The sequence below is a fragment of the Macaca thibetana genome, chromosome X (assembly GCF_024542745.1).
Source record: "Macaca thibetana thibetana isolate TM-01 chromosome X, ASM2454274v1, whole genome shotgun sequence".
In the NCBI taxonomy this organism is placed as follows: domain Eukaryota; kingdom Metazoa; phylum Chordata; class Mammalia; order Primates; family Cercopithecidae; genus Macaca; species Macaca thibetana.
Window position 1 is genome coordinate 67,076,910 of NC_065598.1, and position 18,264 is coordinate 67,095,173.

General features: G+C 35.5%; 2 protein-coding genes across 2 annotated transcripts in view; one reads left to right on the top strand and one right to left on the bottom strand.

The window, feature by feature from the left end:
• LOC126946196 (60S ribosomal protein L37-like) overlaps window positions 1-18,264 on the top strand; it is a 321,281-nt gene that overhangs the window by 143,587 nt on the left and 159,430 nt on the right. The gene's annotated exons all lie outside the window — the stretch shown is intronic.
• The window catches only part of TEX11 (testis expressed 11), a 323,712-nt gene that overhangs the window by 109,120 nt on the left and 196,328 nt on the right, over window positions 1-18,264 (bottom strand). Inside the window, exons 15-16 of the mRNA XM_050776219.1 lie at window positions 16,879-16,964; window positions 8,206-8,343 (exon numbers count right to left, since the gene is read on the bottom strand). Of these exons, the coding sequence (XP_050632176.1) occupies window positions 8,206-8,343; window positions 16,879-16,964 (224 nt within the window). The remainder of the gene's footprint in view (window positions 1-8,205; window positions 8,344-16,878; window positions 16,965-18,264) is intronic.

Genomic DNA, 18,264 nt, shown 5'->3' on the forward strand with positions numbered 1-18,264 from the left:
AAAAATATAATAAATTTGATTTCATTAAATGAAAACCCATAACATATCTAGTAGAACAGTTAAAACTTAAAAGATTGGAAATGCCATATGTTGACAAGGATGTAGATGAACTGGCATTCTCATTCATTGCTGGTATGCTGGTAGGTATGTATAATGGTACAGCTGCTGTGGAAAACAGCTTGAGAGTTTCTTATAAACTTAAAAATACACTTATCATATGATCCAGCAATTTCATTTCTAGAAACTTTGGTTTCTCCAAAGAGAAACCAAAACAAACACCCACACAAAGACCTGTACTTCAATGTTCATAGTAGCTTTATTCATAATAGCCTCAAACGAAAACAACAAAAATACCCATTAGCAGATGAACAGATAAACAAATTGTGGTATATCCACACAATGGACTACTACTCAGCAATTAAAAAAAAAAAACTATTGATATATTCAACAACAAGGGTGATTCTCTAAAATTCTAAACTTGAGTGAAAGAAGCAAGATTTTAAAAACAGGTGAAGTACATACCATATAATTCCATTTATATGAAACTCTACGAAAGATAAATCTAACCTATAGTTTTGGAAAGCATGCCAGTCATTGCCTGGGGCTGGGAGTGGAGGTGAGGATCGACTGGGAAGGAACACAAGGAAATCTCTTGGGATAATGGAAGTCTTCTATATCTAGACCATGGTAGTGGGTAAATTTGGGGTATAAATTAGTCAAAATCATCGAACTATACCTAAAATGAATGCATTTTTGTATGTAAATTATATTTTTATAAATTCATTTTAAAATAAATTAGTAATGCCTTGTAAGGGTTCCTTTAGTTTTAAAATTCAGTGATTAATGAGCCTAGTCCCCCACAAAATCCTCTTTGACTATAATAAATTTTATCAGGTTATACTGATATTTTAGAAAAATGTGGGCAGAAGATACCTCAAAGTTCTCTTAGTCAAAAAATTCTTCTGATGCTTGAATCTCCTCTATAACATTTATACCAAGTCATTCAGTCTTTACTTAAATATATTCAAGAAGAGAGAATTCACTCTATTTTAAGAAAATCCATTTCAGTGTTTTGGTATGTCAAATCATTAGAAAGGGTTTCCTTATGATAATCCAAAATCTCACTCTTTGTAGGTCTCAACCAAGGAAACACTCATGAAATAAATTTAATTTCTTTACTCCCTGACAGTCATTCAAACATTAGAAAAAAGCTATCATGTTCTCCTAAATCTTCCATTTCCCAAGTTTAACATCCACACTTCCTTTAACTGTTCTTCAAATAAGATGGTGTTTAGTGCTCTCACCATCCTGAGTGCCTTCCTCTTGGCACACTTGGGTTTGTCAATATCCTCCTTCATAAGTGGTGCCCCTCAATCCAATACAATACAGATGCTCCTCAACTCATGATGGGGTTACATCCTGATAAACCCATGGTAAACTGAAAATATCCTAAGTAGGAAGTGCATTTTCAACTTATGATGGATTTATCCAGACATAACCCCATGGTAACTTGAGGAGCTTATTGAATGAGTATTGCTTTCATACTATCATAAGATTGATAAATCCTAAATCGAACCCTTGTAAGTCAAGAGCTGTCTATACAGCTGTTCCCTAGTATCTGTAGAGGATTGGTTCCAGGACACCCTCAGATATCACAACCTGCAGATGCTCAAGTTCCTTATAGTAGTTGCATATAACCTACACACATCCTTTTGTATACTTTAAATAATCTCTAGATTACTTACACCTAATACAATGTAAGTGTTCTGTAAATAGTTGTTACACTGTATTGTTTTATATTTGCATTATTTTCTATGTTGTATTGCTATTTTTTAAATTTTTTTTTCTGAATATTTTCAGTCTGTGTTTGATTGAATCTGTACTTCAGATATATTCTAACCAGAGCAGAATAGAGGGTAATTGCCACTTTTTCTCCTTCTATACATTAAATCTCTATTGATTCAACCTAATTTGAGTAAACTTTCTTAGTATTTTTGGCTTATGCAGTGCTTATAGTCAATCAAATGTACAAGTGATTCACATATGCTGCTGTTAAAGCCGTATTTTATCTATTTTGTTCTTGTACAATTGGTTTTGGGGATCCAATTAGAGGATGTTTTGTTGTTTCCTGTTTGTCTTGGTCTTGCTAGAATAGGCTCATCACTTCAACCTATTAAGGTCCCTTAAGATCTGACTCTATCTTCTAACAAATCAGTTACTCTTTTCAGCTTCACATCATATGTACATTCAATCAATATTCACAAATGTCCTCATCTATATAATCCTATTCTAAGTTCATCTGGTATATACCACACAATGATGAGTGATTGAACAGTATTTTATTGTTTTCTAATTATTTTATATATGTAAATATTGTTTCTGCATTAATATTTTAGGCTCACTTACAGAATAGATCATGTCTTCTACTTATTCTATAGTGCTTGGCACAGATTAGACATTCAATATTCGTTGACTTGAAATCTCAATTAGGGTATTTTTACAGTACAGCTGTATCAAATAAGTCACAGCTGACCTTCATCTGATGTTTCTTTAGTGCTTTTTTTTTTTTTTTTTTTTTTACATCCATATAGATGCATTTGTGGGAAAGGTACATCTACCTAAGAATTACAAAACAAAACTCAGAATCAGTCAAGCACAAGCTGATGAAGTACAGAGGCCACAGTGCCATCTAGTGAATATCACTAGTTTATGTCTGCTGGTCCCAAGCTCATTTTTGGTCCTATAATAGAAGGGCATGATTTTTCGAAGTTTATATGGTAAAGAGAAACAATATATAATCAGCACATGAGACATAACTGTCTTCACTTTAGGTCACATATTCTATGAATAGTCTCATCTTTGTGGCTGTTGTAAGTCTTATGGCCATTCTGTGGTTTAAGAGTGTGGTTCAGTTTTATCAAACTATAGTAGTACTAATGACATTCATGTACCTAAACTGTAGTTGCAAGCTGAGGATGAGACTTCTGTACTGAGCTAAAGAGTATCCAGTTGTGCATTCCCATTAACTTACACAGATTATCACCAAAACAAGTCATTATCCATCTGTCAACTAACATTAAGGTTTTATTATGGTTTGCAGCAAAATCCCAAGGTGTGATAAATTGCTTCTGTATTTAGAACCCAAGTTCATTTCCCTCATCCTTAATCCATTCAAGCCTATGACTTGCACAAACCAAACATTTTTAAATCCTCAAAAATAATATAGCAAAATCATGCTACTGGGCTTAAGGCACTACAAACACCTCAAAGGCAGAGTCGATACCTATGAAACGACATTGTTCAATATTGTCTCATGCAAAGTACTGAAGATATCTGAATGGATAATAGCAATTTAAAAATTTGTATTTATACAATTTAGAAAACAAACCAAAGAAATGATCTATAATTAGCATTGTTATCTCAAAAAGATGTTGCCAAGTGTGTGAGCTAATGAATCTGTAACCTAATCTACTAAAAGTTCAGAGGAATCTATTTCCCAACTCCTTTGGCCTGCCTGCCCAAATTAACTTCTGACCTATGATTCAATATTTCATTTTAAATCAAAATAAAATGTGTTCTCCTCACCCTCAAAAGATAAAAGAGCTGAGCTGGAGAAAGTTATAGTGGGATGATTTTTAATAATACAATCCCATTCAGTTCTGATAATCAAAGAGCACTCACAGATCTTAATCACTATTAATTTCCAATTATGCATAGTAGCAAGGACAGAAATAGCATGAGGAAATGGAATTCCTTTATCAGAGGAAGTTGATTGACAGGTATTTATTGAGTCTCTATAACTAATTTTAATGTAATGAGCATCTACTATGCATTAGGCACTATGCTGGGTACAAGGGCAAATAAAGATAAGATATGGTCTCTATCCTCAAGGAGGTGACTGACAGTCCAATAGATGACTAAGACAGGTATAGAAATAACTAAAATATAATGCAGAAAGTAAGTATCTGGGGATAAACAGAACTGTTACAAAGTCTTGGAGGAAAGGCAAGACAAGGAAATTTCCTCAGGAAGCTAAGAATGTCATTAAGAGTTAGGCTTTGAAAAAGGGAATTTTAAGCTAGGCTTTGAAAACGGAATTTTTAGGTATGCAGGAAAGAGGTAATTTGCAATCAAGAAGCATGAAAAAAGATACTGAGGTAGAAAACATAGATCATGGCTAAGAAGCAGCAAGTACTCCAGTTGAGGACAAACATAGTATACAAGGAAATAAAACAGAAACAGTTTCCATGAAAGTAGGTTGTTATAAACCCAGGAAGCCCCTTGGATTATGTCTCCTGACATGAGTCTACTTCCCTTTGACTTTCTGCTATGTTTTGATCCAGCACAAAAGCCCTCACCAGAAGCCAAGCAAATGCCGGCACCATGGCCCTTGAACTTCCCAGCCTGCAGAATCATGAGCTTAAATAAACCTATTTTCTTTATAAATTACTCAGTCTTAGGTATTCTATTATACCAACACGAAACAGACTAAGACACCACTACTTCCCTGATCACATCTCCTAATTGCCCTAATGTTCCCTCGGCTCTAGCCACAGTGGTCTCTTTGCCATTCTTTAAATACCCTAGGGCCTTTGCAGTTGTTATTCCCTCCGTCTGGAATGCTCTTTTTCCTCAGGTCTCTACTTAAAAACAATCCTCTCAGTGAGGACTTCCCTGACCACTCTATCTAAAATTTCAACCATTCACCCTCCTCCAAAACATTTAATGTCACCCTTTCCTGCTTAGTTTTCTCCTTAGCACTTATCAATATTTAATATACCAGGAGTCAACAAACTATAGCCTTTGGGCAAAATCTGGCCCACCATATTTTTTGTACAGTTCATAAGTTAAGAACAATTTTACATTTTAAGTGACTGAAATAAATCAAAAGAATCATATTTTATGACACATGAAAATTACATGAAATTCAAATTTCAGTATTCCAAAATACAGTTTTATTGGAACACAGCCATACCAATTTGATTACATACTGTCTATGGCTACTTTCAAGGCACAACAACAGAGGTGATTAGTTTCAACACAGACTGTATGGCCTGCAAAACCTGAAATATTTACTGTGGTTCTTTACAGAAAGTTTGTTGACCCCTATAATATAACATAATACTTATTTATCTTTTTATTGTTTGCCTCTCCCAGTGAAAAATAATGGGGACAGCAGTATTTGTCCATGTGGATAAAGGTTTTTATATATTTTATTCATTACTATATCCCCAGTGCCTACAACAGTACTTAACACATAGGAGACAATAAATAAATATTTTTTAATGAATGAACACTAAAAAATATAGACAGTACTTTTGGATTAGAAAGTTTGGCCACAAAAAGAAGGATACAGAACTGAAATTTGAGGAGGATTACAAAGTTGAAGGAAGATTTTTGGATAAAGAAGACTTCAAGGTAATTATATTAACAGGAGAAAGAAACAGTAGGCCGGGCGCGGTGGCTCACGCCTGTAATCCCAGCACTTTGAGAGACCGAGGCGGGCAGGTCATGAGGTCAGGAGTTCGAGACCAGACTGGCCAACATGGTGAAACCCTGTCTCTACTAAAAATACAAAAAATTAGCCAGGCATGGTGGCCCATGCCTGTAATCCCAGCTACTCGGGAGGCTGAGACAGGAGAATCACTTGAGCTCGGGAGGTGGAGGTTGCAGTGAGCTGTGATAGCACCATTGCACGCCAGCCTAGGCAACAAGAGTGAGACTCCGTCTCAAAAAATAAATAAATAAATAAAAGAAAGAAAACAAAAGAAACAGTAGAGAATGATAGAGAATTATTAAACAGCTAGGGTTGAGATCTGTAGATTAAGGTCCCCAGACAAAGTTACTTCTTTCTCGTAGGTAAGAGAAAAGAAAGGATGGGTGAAGAGGTGAGAAACTGATGAAGTTCATGTCAGTGGCTACAAGCTCAGCAAATCACACAATAAGGTCTTTTGCTGCAACAAAGGAGAAAGCATGGGTGCTTAAGGCAGAAAAAGATGTTTTGGAATTACCACTGTGGGGAATGTGATTAAAAACTCAACAAGAGTCAGTATTGACTACCTAGCTGGAAAAACATGAAATTTTAGCAGATCCAATAAACATGGTTTCATAAATTTTCCCAACAAAGCTCAAGCAGCTCAAAGGAAGGAGTGAAGAAAGACAATGAAAGTTAACAAAGGTCAGACACTGGTGAGGTGGGATTATTAAAATATGATGGACTGTGTATTTTTTTCATCTTTCTGTCTGTCCTAGTGCATAAGAGGATATTCATTGCATATGGAGGGTATCCAATCAATGTCTGCTAAATTCAAGACAAGAAGGATGAAATGGAGAAATATACTGACAGTAATCAACAAAGTTACCTTGAACATATTCAAAATATCCTTTGGCTTCACCACTAATCTGGCCATAAATGATACAGTTACATATTGAGTACACATCATTAAAATACGCCTGGTTTACTGTTCTCCTATTCTTCCTAACCTCACTATTAATACCACTTGAATTTCCAGTTATAAACTCAGCCCTATACTAGGCTCTAGGACCAAACTTGACATTAGAAGAGATGTAAGTAGCATTGCTTCAAGTCTCAGAAAACTGTATCTAGTCAACTTGTATTCCTCTTCTGGTCACTGCTTCCCTGTTTGGCTCTATGCAGGGGCTATGCTCTTAAAAACAGTCTCATATCCTGGTCCTTTTAGGTTTGGAGATCTGCTTTGCTCTTTCTAGTATGTCTGCACACACTCCCAATCCTCAAAGATTTGTGTACTGTCTCAGAGTCCAAATCTCTGTGATTGAAACCCTGTTCCCTGCTGTTATATTTATGTGATGTCAACCACCTGTGTGCTTGACTTAGAGAATATTTCCAACATTTAGATTTCTCTCATTGCCATGCTCTGCTTATCTGCCCATTAGGATACCATGATGTCAGCTGCTTGGGTGAGTTGAAGGCAACTATACCTTGTTCGTCTCTGTAACCTCAGAGCCTAGCACAATGTCTGGTACTGTGTTCTTTCTTTCTTTCCTGACTGGCTGATTAGATATCCTCCCTTGGCCTGTAAATGCACCCATTCCCCAACTAGCATGTCTACATCCAGATATAGGTCCTTCCCAAGCTGCCTGGCTCACTGTGTCATAAATCATGGAAGTTATAAAAGCTCTGTGATTGCCTTCTTTATTGGTCTTTAAGTAAACAGTAGGCAACTACCTTTCTGAAACAGTGCTGTCCTGTGCAGAATTAGGTAACAAAATCTACATGATCATCTTCCTTTTAGATCTTAAACTGTAGGTAACTATTTTCTGAAACAGTTAAATGCTAGCCTGTGCAACACTATGATGAATTAAGCAACATTTCAAGTTCTCTTCCAGGGCTGTGAATTTATAACATATAAACTAAATAGCAAATATTTTCTTGAAAGAAAATCTAAAGTATTTAACTCAGATAAACAATCCTTCAAAAATAAACCTTCAAAGAAAATATCTGGAATCATTACCCTTAATCAACTAGGTGAACAAAGGTTAGACCTGTCATTTAAAACTTGAAAGGCAACAAAAACCTTTATATTTCATTTGGGTCCACACTTGTCTTTCCAGCTCTTTGTCCTTCCAAGAACCAATACCCCTCATTATGTGTATACCATATGATACCCAAAGGAAGAAATGTCCTAATTGCTTTGGAAAGTATTTACTTTCTATCTTTAAACAAGCTTTTATCTTCTTTACCTTCTAGAATTTTGTCCTGATAAGAAATCAGTTAAAGAACATTTTCTAGGGTGGCTGGAAAGGCAAGAGATAACCTAGAAAGTGAAAGAATGGCCACTTCATCCAAGTATTTGGTCTCAATGAATGCTTGACAAAAATGTGTACTTCAAAATTTAGTTTGCTGCAAAGGACAATATTACAGATGGTTAGTAGCAGATAACTTTGTTCAGGAGTTCCAATGGTATATTACCTTTCAGAATAGGGTGTGAAAAATAAAGGGTAAGTAATAGAATTAATAGTATTCCAAAGTCTCTCTTTCTTTGGGAAGTTTCACTCAATGTTTTCAGTATGAAAATCAAGAAAATGTCAATTTGACCTTGTTCTATTTGAGGGAACTCTCAAACATCCTAAACTAACAGCCAAGAAGTCACAGTAGGGCATTTATCTCTCTGCCACTGCACATAAGAACATTTGCTACCTCTGGAAATAGATAAATCAAAGGACCTTATCAAGTTGTTGCAAATTCAGGTAACAGCAAGCCATGTTCCTCTGCAGCTTGGCGAAGTCCAGATCCATTTCATCAGGTGAATAAAACCTCAGAGAATAATAGTACCATTGTAGAGCATCAGCGTAATTTTGTACCTAAAGTTTAAAAAGAAACAACAAAATCACAGCGATGTTGCTACCCTACCTTTCCCAAGTCACCTCTAGAAACAAATAAAAGATGCTGTTGGTTTCTTTTTTAGGCAACCAAAACACAATATCCTTTATACTGGGTTCTAAGTGCATTTTATTATCAGTCTTTGTCAACATAAGTTTTAGATAAAGTGGCAATCAATATTCTTTCTTTTTCCTACACATTAGAAATTTCACGCATAGGATGAAGACTCTAAGAGTGTAGTGAACCACCCCAGAAAACTTAAAATATATTTTAAAAGTTATTAAAACAACAACGATAAAAATTTTGAAAGAGAACACCCATAATTCACCGTGTTAATGTAGCTATTTTCATTTATCTATGTTCAATTTTAACTTTATTCTTTTGTATATTTACCTAGTTGTAATCATAGCTTATATAGAATTTCATGTACTATTCTTTCCATTTAATTTTGTTTTGTACATATTAATCTATGTTGCTATGTAGTCTTCACAGTAATCAATTTTAAGAGATACATAACATTTAATCAAATATATAATGATTTTCTTAATGTTAGCTAGTTAGTGAATTTGCAGGGTTTTTACTATTGTAATTGATTCTGCTGTATTTTTATACAAAAGTACTTTTTTCTCTTGAGTAACTTTAAAATTTTCAATGGTAAGAAGCTAGCTAGGGAAAATCTGATAGAAATAACCTGGATAATTATTTCTTAATCTAAGAAAACTGAGACTGCTTATAAACCAAGGTAAGATAAATGACTCCCTCGTATCCTATCAAGAAGCTTCATATTTTCCAATTAAGAATAGGAGCCATTAGGACCTTCAAAGAACAAAACATCCTCTTCAACTAGAAATAATTGTCCTGAATAGGTAAAACACTGCCTTTGACTATTACATTAGTCATAGTAGATTAGAAACATGTCATATTAGAAATAGTCAATTAGAACTAAGACTACATTCCTCTCCAGTGTTGGAAGTGGATGTTTTAAGAAAATTATTCAGCAAGACTGGAAAATGAGAGGAAAGAAAAATAATCAATAGAAGAATGGGAATTCTGAAGTAGTTCTTCACCTATTAAGTAAAAAAATAAAGGCTTTCTAAAAGAAAATACGAGTATCATTCTATCTTGCAGTGCCTAACCATAAGGCCTAGGTCTCTACATGCTCTTATAAGGGATTCTCTTTCCTTCTCTTGGGTCTAATTCTTTGTTTCTCAAACTTTGTTCCCTTTTTTCTCTTCACATCTTTCTCCTATAAAACCTACCATAACATTTTTTGGAAAACAGTTTTATTGAGGTACAATTGACATACAAAATGCTATGCATATTTAAACTGTACAATTATATATATATATATAGCTAAAACCATCAACACAGTCAAGGGAGTGAACACATCCATCACAACCAAGTTTTCTTTGTAATCCCTCAATCCAGCTCATTCTGGTCTCTCATCCCCCAAGCAATTATGGATATGCTTTCTGTAACTATTAATTTTTATTTTATAGGCTTTTGTAGAATTCAATCATCTAATATGTAATAATACTTTTTTGCCTGGCTCCTTTCACTCAGCAAAACAGTTTCTAGATTTATCCCCATTATTGCATCTATCAATAGTTCATTCCTTTTCATTGCTGAGTAGTATTTCATTGAAGGATATACCAGTTTGTTTATCCACTCATTTGTTGATGGACATTTGGCTGTTTCCAGTTTTTAACTATTACAAATAAAGCTGCTATCAGCTTTTACATGCAAGTTTTTGTATGGATAAATAATTCCTTTTCTCTTGTACATACATAGGATTGAAATGGCTGGATCACATGGTAGGGGCAAGTTTAACATTTTAGAAAACTGCCAAACTATTTTCCAAACTGTTTGTACTACCTTATATTTCCACCATGAAGTTACAGTTCCTCAACATCTTCATCAGCATTTGGTATGGTTAATCTTTTCCATTTGGTTTTTCTAAGAATGATGTATTGGTATCTCCTTGGGGTTTTCATTTGCATTTCCCTAATGACTCATAAGTCATCTTTTTTTGTGTGTGCTCATTGTCATGCACATATCCCTCTTTGGTGAAATGTCTGTTCATATCCTTTGCTAATTTTTGAGTTGTTTTTCTTTATGTGTTGAGTTTAGAGAGTTCGTTTGAGCTATTAGCCCATTATTGTACACATGGTATGAAAATTTTTCCCCCAGTCTGTAGCTTTTTTCATCCATTAAACGGGATCTCTTTTTTTTTTTTTTTTAAGTATAATTTTCGCTTTATTTTCTTCAGAGGATAGCTTTTTTTCAGTCCTTAAGGACTCAGCTCCATATGTAGGCTTTGGTGGAGGTTGGTGGGCAGCACCCACAGGTCTAAATCAGGGTTGGGGTGTTTGGTTCTTACGGGCTTCACAAGATTGATTCTGGACTACCTTGCTGCAAATGGTGCAACTCATGGAGTAATGTAGCTTCACAAACAGCTTGGGAAGCACATAGACATCAAAGACACTGGCTTCAGATATTTCCCTGATAGTTGTGGCCTCTACTATGTTCTGTTGTTTTCTTTGTTTTTAGGTTTTGAGACAGGATCTTGCTCTGTGACCCAGGCTGGAGTGAAGTGGCATGATCACAGCTCACTGCAGGCTTAAACTCTTGGGCTCAAAGGATCCTCCTGCCTCAGCCTCCTGAGTAGCATGCACCTGTAGTCCCAGCTACTCAGGCTAAATTTTTTATTTTTGTAGAGATGGTGTTCCTCTATATTGCCCAAGCTGGTCCCAAACTCCTAGGCTCGAGCAATCCTCCCGCCTCAGCCTCTCAAAGCACTGGGATTACACGCATGAGCCACCACACTTGGCTTTCTACTATATTTTGAATGATAAACTTCCTAACAGCCTTGTCTTTAGTCACATATCAGGTGCAGTTCATGCAGGGAATAGGCTGCACATGGCCATAGACCCTTCTGGCACAACTGCTGTTCCTTCTTTCTTTGTCAATCTTGGAGGTGAGGACCTGAGAGTGAACAGGACCTTTCACAGAGCAAAAGCTTTTAATTTTCATGAAATCCAGTTTATTAATTTTTCCTTTTATGCATCATGTTTTAAAATTTTATTTACTTATTTTTTTAAAAACCAGGTCTCTCTGTGTTGTCCAGGCTGGCTTCAAACTCCTGGGCTCAAGCAATCCTTCACCTTAGCCTCCCAAGTAGCTGGGACTATAGGAATGTGCCATTGCACCCTACTTGCATCATGCTTTTGAATCAAGTCTAGTAATTCTTTGCCTAGCCTAGATCCTGAAGATTTTCTCCTATGTATTTTTATAAAAGTTTTATAGGTGCACATTTTACATCTAATTTTGTAAGGTATTTAATTTTTGTATACAGTGTGAAGTTAAGATCAAGGGTTTTTTTTTCTATGGATGTCCAATTTCTCCAGCACCATTAGTTGAAAACACCATCTTTTTCCATTGAATTACTTTTGTGCTTTCTCAAAAATCAGTTGAGCGTATTTGTGTGGGATTATTTTTTGGTTTTCCATTCTGTTCCATTGATCTATGGTTCTGTCTTTCTAATGATACCACACAGTCTAGATCACTGTAGCTATATTAAAAGTGTTGAAATTGAATAGGGTAATTCTTTCTGTTCTATTCTCTCTCAGGACTGTTTTGACTATTTTCTTTTTATAATTTTTATTTTAGGTTTAGGGGTACATGTGAAGGTTTGTTACATAGGTAAACACATGTCACAGGGGTTTGTTGTACATATTATTACATCACCCAGGTATTAAGCCCAGTACCCAATAGTTATCTTTTCTGCTCCTCTCCCTCCTCCCATCCTCCACCCTCAAGTAGACACCAGTGTCTGTTATTTCCTTCTTTGTGTTCATAAGTTCTTATCATTTAGCTCCCACTTATAAGTGAAAATATGCATTATTTGGCTTTCTGATCCTGTGCTAGTTTTCTCAGGACGATAGCTACCAGCTCCATCGTTGTTCCCGCAAAAGACATGATCTTTTCTTTTTTATGGCTGCATAATATTCTGTGGTGTATATGTACCACATTTTCTTTATTCAGTCTGTCACTGATGGGCATTTAGGCTGAGTCCATGTCTTTGCTATCGTGAATAGTGCTGCAACGAACATTTGCATGTATGTGTCTTTATGACAGAATGCGTTATATTCCTCTGGGTATATATCCAGTAATGGGATTGCTGGGTCGAATGGCAGTTCTGCTTTTAGTTATTTGAGAAATAGCCATACTGCTTTCCACAATGGTTGAACTAATTTACACTCCCACCAACAGTGTATAAGTGTTCCCTTTTCTCTACAACCTTGCCAGCATCTATTATTTTTTGACTTTTTAATAATATGTCTTGGTTATTTTCATTCCATTGTTTTATATATAAATTTTAGAATAATCTTGTCTCTCTATATTTTTCTGATGTTTTTGTTTATAACCAATTCATATCTTTATATTTAAAGTACATTTCTTTTAAGCAGTACATAAACTTGGGTCTTGCTCTTTTATCTAGTTTGACAATCTCTGCCTTTTCACTGGGGTCTTGAGGTAATTTTCACTTAATGTGGTTTTTTAAAAATATGCTTAGATGTAAATCTATCATCTTGCTATTTGTCTTCTATTTGTGCCACCGTTTTTGATCACTCCTTCCTTTTTCTGCCTTATTTTAGATTATTTGAATACTTTTATGATTTGATTTTATCTTATTTAAAAAAAACTCTTTGTTTTGCTATTTTAATGGTTGTTTTAGGGTACATAGTATATATGTTTAACTTATCATCATCTATCTTCAAGTGATGTTACACCACCTCACTTATGGTATACTTCCATTTCTCTCTTCTTGGCCTATATGTTCTAGTCATGCATCTTACTTTTACAGGTTATAAACTGTAGAATACAATGTTATTACTTTTGTTTAAGCAATAAACTATCTTTTAAAGAGATTGTAATAATAAGAAAAAATCTTATCTATTACTCATATAGTACCATTTCTGGTATTCTTTATTCATTTGTATAGATTCATATTTCCATCTGGTGTAAGTTTCCTTCTGCTCAGAGGACTTCCTTGTAATGTAGACCTTTGAGTGATTAGTTATTTCAGCTTTTAAATGTCTGGAAGATTATTTTGCTTTCATTTTTTAAAAACATATTTTTATTATGGTAAAAAACACTTAACATAAAATTGACTAATCTGCAACCAATCTCCAGAACTTTTTCATCTAGTAAAACTGAAACTCTATACTCATTAAACAACTCCACATTTTCCCCTCCTCCTAGCCCCTGGAAACCTTCCTACCTACCTTCCTTCCTTCCTTCCTTCCTTCCTTCCTTCCTTCCCTCCCTCCCTCCCTCCCTCCCTCCCTCCTTCCTTCCTTCCTTCCTTCTTTCCTTCACAGAGTCTCGCTCTGTTGCCCAGGCTGGAGTGCAGTGGTATAATCTTGGCTCATTGCAACATGGGCCTCCTGGGTTCAAGTGATTCTCCTGCCTCAGCCTCCTGAGTAGCTGGGACTATATGTGTGCACCACCACACCCAGCTAATTTTTGTATTTTTAGTAGAGACGGGGTTTTACCATGTTGGCCAGGCTGGTCTCGAACTCCCGACTTCAAGTGATCCACCCACCTTGGCCTCCCAAAGTGCTGGGATTATAGGTGTGAGCCACCGCGTCCAGCCCATTCTACTTCCTTTCTCCACAGATTTGAACTCTAGGTACCTCATGTAAGTGGAACCATACAGTATTGCTTTTTGTGACAGGCTTACGTCACTTAGCATAATGTCCTCAAGGCTCATCCATGTTATAGCATGTATCAGAAGTCCTTGCTTTTTAAGGCTAAGTAATATTCCATTGTTTGAGTATACCACATTTTATTTATTCACTTATTTGTTGATGGAACTTGGGTTGCTTCCACCCTTTGGCTGCTATAAACACGGGTGTGCAAATATCTTGCTTTTAATTCTTTTGGATATATAAGCAAAAGTGAAAATGCTGCATCATATGGTACTAACATTTTTAATTGTCTGAGGAGCTGCCATACTGTTTTCCATAGTGGCTACACTATTTCACATTTGTACCAACTACTTTCATTTTAAACAATATTTGTGCTGGATACAGAATTTTAGGCTGACAGGTTTTTATTTTCTTTCATTATTTTAAAGATGCTGCTCCACTGAGTTCTTGCTTGCATTGCTTCCGACAAGAAATCTGACGTTCTCTTTAATTTACTCCTCTGTATATAGGGTACCATTTTTATCTGGCTGCTTTTAGGACATTCTCTTTATCATTGGTTTTGAGCATTTTGATTATGTGCGTTGGTGTCGTTTTTGTATTTCTTGTGTTCGGGGTTTGTTAATACTTTTCTATCTGTGCATTTAGAGTTTTCATTAAGTTTTGAAAGTTTTATTTCTTCAAATATTTATTATCTCCATCCTCATTTGGGAATCCCAGTTACCCGTATATTAAGCTACCTAAAATTGTCCCTCGCCTCACTGAACTCTTAATTTTTTTAAGGTTTGTTTTCCCTGTGTATTTCATTTTCAATAGCTTCTTTGCTACAACTTCAAGTTCATCAGTCTTTTCTTCTACAATGTCTAATATGATGTTAATACTATCCAATGTACTTCTCATCCTAAACATAGTTTTCATCTTTAGAAGTTTGATTTGGGTCTTTATATATCTTCCATGCCTCTACTTAACTTTGAATGCATGAAATAGAATCATAAGAGATGTCCTCTGCTAATGCTAACTTCTACGTCAGTTCTGGGTCAGTATCAATTGATTGCTTATTCTCCTCATTATAGGTTGTGTTTTCATGCCTCTTCATATGCTCAGTAATTTTTTTGCTGGATGCCAGACATTGTAAACTTTATCCTGTTGGGTGCTGTATAGTTTTATATTCCTATAAATATTCTTGAACTCTGCTCTGGGAAGCAATTAAGTTCCTTGGGATCAATTTGATCTTTTCACACCATACTTTTATAGTTTTTAAGGTAGTTCTGGAGCAGGACTTAGTGTAGGACTAATTATTCCCCTCTTCTGAGACAAGACACTTCTGAGTTTTCTACCCAATGCCCCATGAATTAGAGGTTTTCCAGACTAGGTGATAAGAACAGGCCTTATTTGCAACCCCATGTGAGTGCTAGGCACTCTTCCCTCTAATATTTTTAGATGGTTATTCTCCTAGCTTCAGGTAATTTTGCTTCATGTATGTCCTGATCAGAACTGTGCTAAACATCGGAAGAGGACCCTCATCTCACTGAAGCTCTTTTAAGTCTTTTATTCAGTGTGTTTAATTTTGAATAGCTTCTTTGCTCTGACTTCAAGTTTATCAATCTTTTCTTCTACAATGCCTAATCTATGCTATGTGGTCCTCTTCAGTACTTTGTCTTATAAATTCCGGCTGCCTTAGTCTCCTCAGACTCAGCTACATCTCAAATCAGGACACTTGCCAGGCTCTGCTTCAGATCCCCTTCTTGTGCTATATCCTGGAAACTCAAAGCAGTAAGCCGCACAATTGTAATACTCTCTTTCTTTCTTTCTTCCTTCCTTCCTTTCTTTTTCTTTTAGATAGAGTCTTGCTCTGTCACCAGGCTGGAGTGCAGTGGCGCGATCTCAGCTCACTGCAACCTCTGCCTCCTGGGTTCAAGCGATTCCCCTGCCTCAGCTTCCCGAGTAGCTGGGATTACAGGCGCCCGCCACCACGTCCGGCTAATTTTTTGTATTTTAGTAGAGACGGGGTTTCACCATGTTAGCCAGGATGTTCTCGATCTCCTGACTTTGTGATCTCCCCGCCTCAGCCTCCCAAACTGCTGGGATTACAGGCGTAAGCCACTGTGCCCGGCCAATGCTCGCTTTATTTCTTATCTCCCAGGGACCATTCCCCTTCATTACCTGTTGTTCAGTGCCATAAAAGTCATTGTTTTTTCTTTTCGTCTATTTTGTCTTGTCCTTTGTGGAGAGGGATTTATTGTTCAAGAAGGGACATAAAACAGTCCCTGTTACTACATATTAATTGCAAGTGGAAGCAAACACAACATTTTTTTAATGGTAAGTCCCATTTGATTTATATACACAGGGACATAAATGTATAATACACAAAGATTAGAAGGAAATATACCAAAATTATAAATGATTGCTCTTTGCTTTAAAAAAATTATTTTTAAGTTTGCAGGAAACCTGAGTTGTCTTGTAAAGGCTTTTTTTCCCCATTTTATTATTACACCATAACTTTTTAAAGGGAATAAAACTCTTTCTCAGCCCTCATGTTTAAAAAATTACATTCCTATATGTTAATATCAGCAATGACATTTCCCTACACTGTAAGCCCTCAATGGAGAGGAATCATGTCTCATTATTTTTAATAAACTCTTGCACAATGCTCATTAACACTCTACATTGTGAATATTTAATAAATATATGGTATCTAAACAGACAGATTATTAAAGTATTTGATGCTCTTTTTATAGTGAATGCACTATTTTTTGTTGCAGTGGAGAAATAATATAAAGAATGAAAAGGAGATTATTCTCAAACCTCAAAACTACTGGTGGCTTTTCTCCACAGAATGTTGTGTAACCAGTTCATTAATTCTGCTGTCAGTTGTCTTCCTGTTTGGTGAGCTGAAAATAAAAAAAAGCTCTGAAAACAAGAATCTAGGTCTATTACATTAAGTAAAGAGTGCTAACTATACTCAGAACCTATAATCTTTAAGTAATGGCTACACAAAAAAAAATTCAGACAGGTTTTCACCATCAGTTTTAGGATTACTACCATAATTGATAATATAATGCAATCAGAGTTTGCTAGACTCACAGTCACTCTCCCATCAATCTGTGATAGTTTTCCAGCCTACTCTCTTTTTAACTTATTTTCCACATTCCAAATTAGATTATCATCTGGTGCCTTAATAAGGTTATTGTGAATGAGCAGACAGCAATGCCAGAAATCATTAATAAGAAGGGCTTATATTATTATGTACTAAATAGATCAGATCAAGTTCACAAGAAAGGCCAATTATGCCTTAAAGCCTTTGTAAAATACTTTAAGACCATGCTTACACATAAACTTTATTACTTTAAATCTTAACTTGCGTTGATTGTTTCTGGTCTAGACATTTACAGAGTTCAAATACATTAGCACATTAGGGTAAAGTCTAAACTATAATAGAATTCTGTACCTCCTCTTCTGCCCTTTGGCATAAACTATCAATTTCCACAAAAGTCTTGACTAGAACATTAAGAATCTCTGACCCTCTAGCCCAATCAGCAAATGTAGTTTGTTCCATGACTTACTTAAAAACACTCGCATGAGAGTAAACAGCTACTAAATGTGTCTACTTGAAATATTATAATACTTTGAGAGTGTAAGTGTAAATTAGATGTCACAATAAAACTTAGTCCAAGTGGAATTTTAGGAAAATGAGTTATTCTCTACAATCAAGTTTTCTGGTTAACTGGCAGTTTACTTTCTTTAAATAAAAATCACTTCTGAATTTAAAAAGTCTAAATATTTTCATGAAAGTTCTTAAATTTTCTAAAAAGTAAACAAACTTCCTAGTTTTCTTAAGCACAATGTAACTTTTTCTTGACCATTTGAGGTCAACATTAACAACTATTTTATTGTATTGTACTATTAATATATCACAGCGATGCCTTTGGGAGTTGTTATACAGTACAGATTGCTATATTAAAAAATTTGTATCTGTTTTATAAAATTGATAGAGTTTTTTTCCTCCCTATGGTCAGGCTAGCTGTATACTTCCCTTTAAACCTTTTCTCTATTTGCAAAGTGCTACCATTAAAATGCTAAGAGTAGGAAAACTGGATAACCAAGTTTATCAAAACTGGGTCTAAAAATAATTGGTAAATGCCTGGAGGGAGGGTGTTATCAGTAAAATATGGTTCTTAGAGATCATCTAGT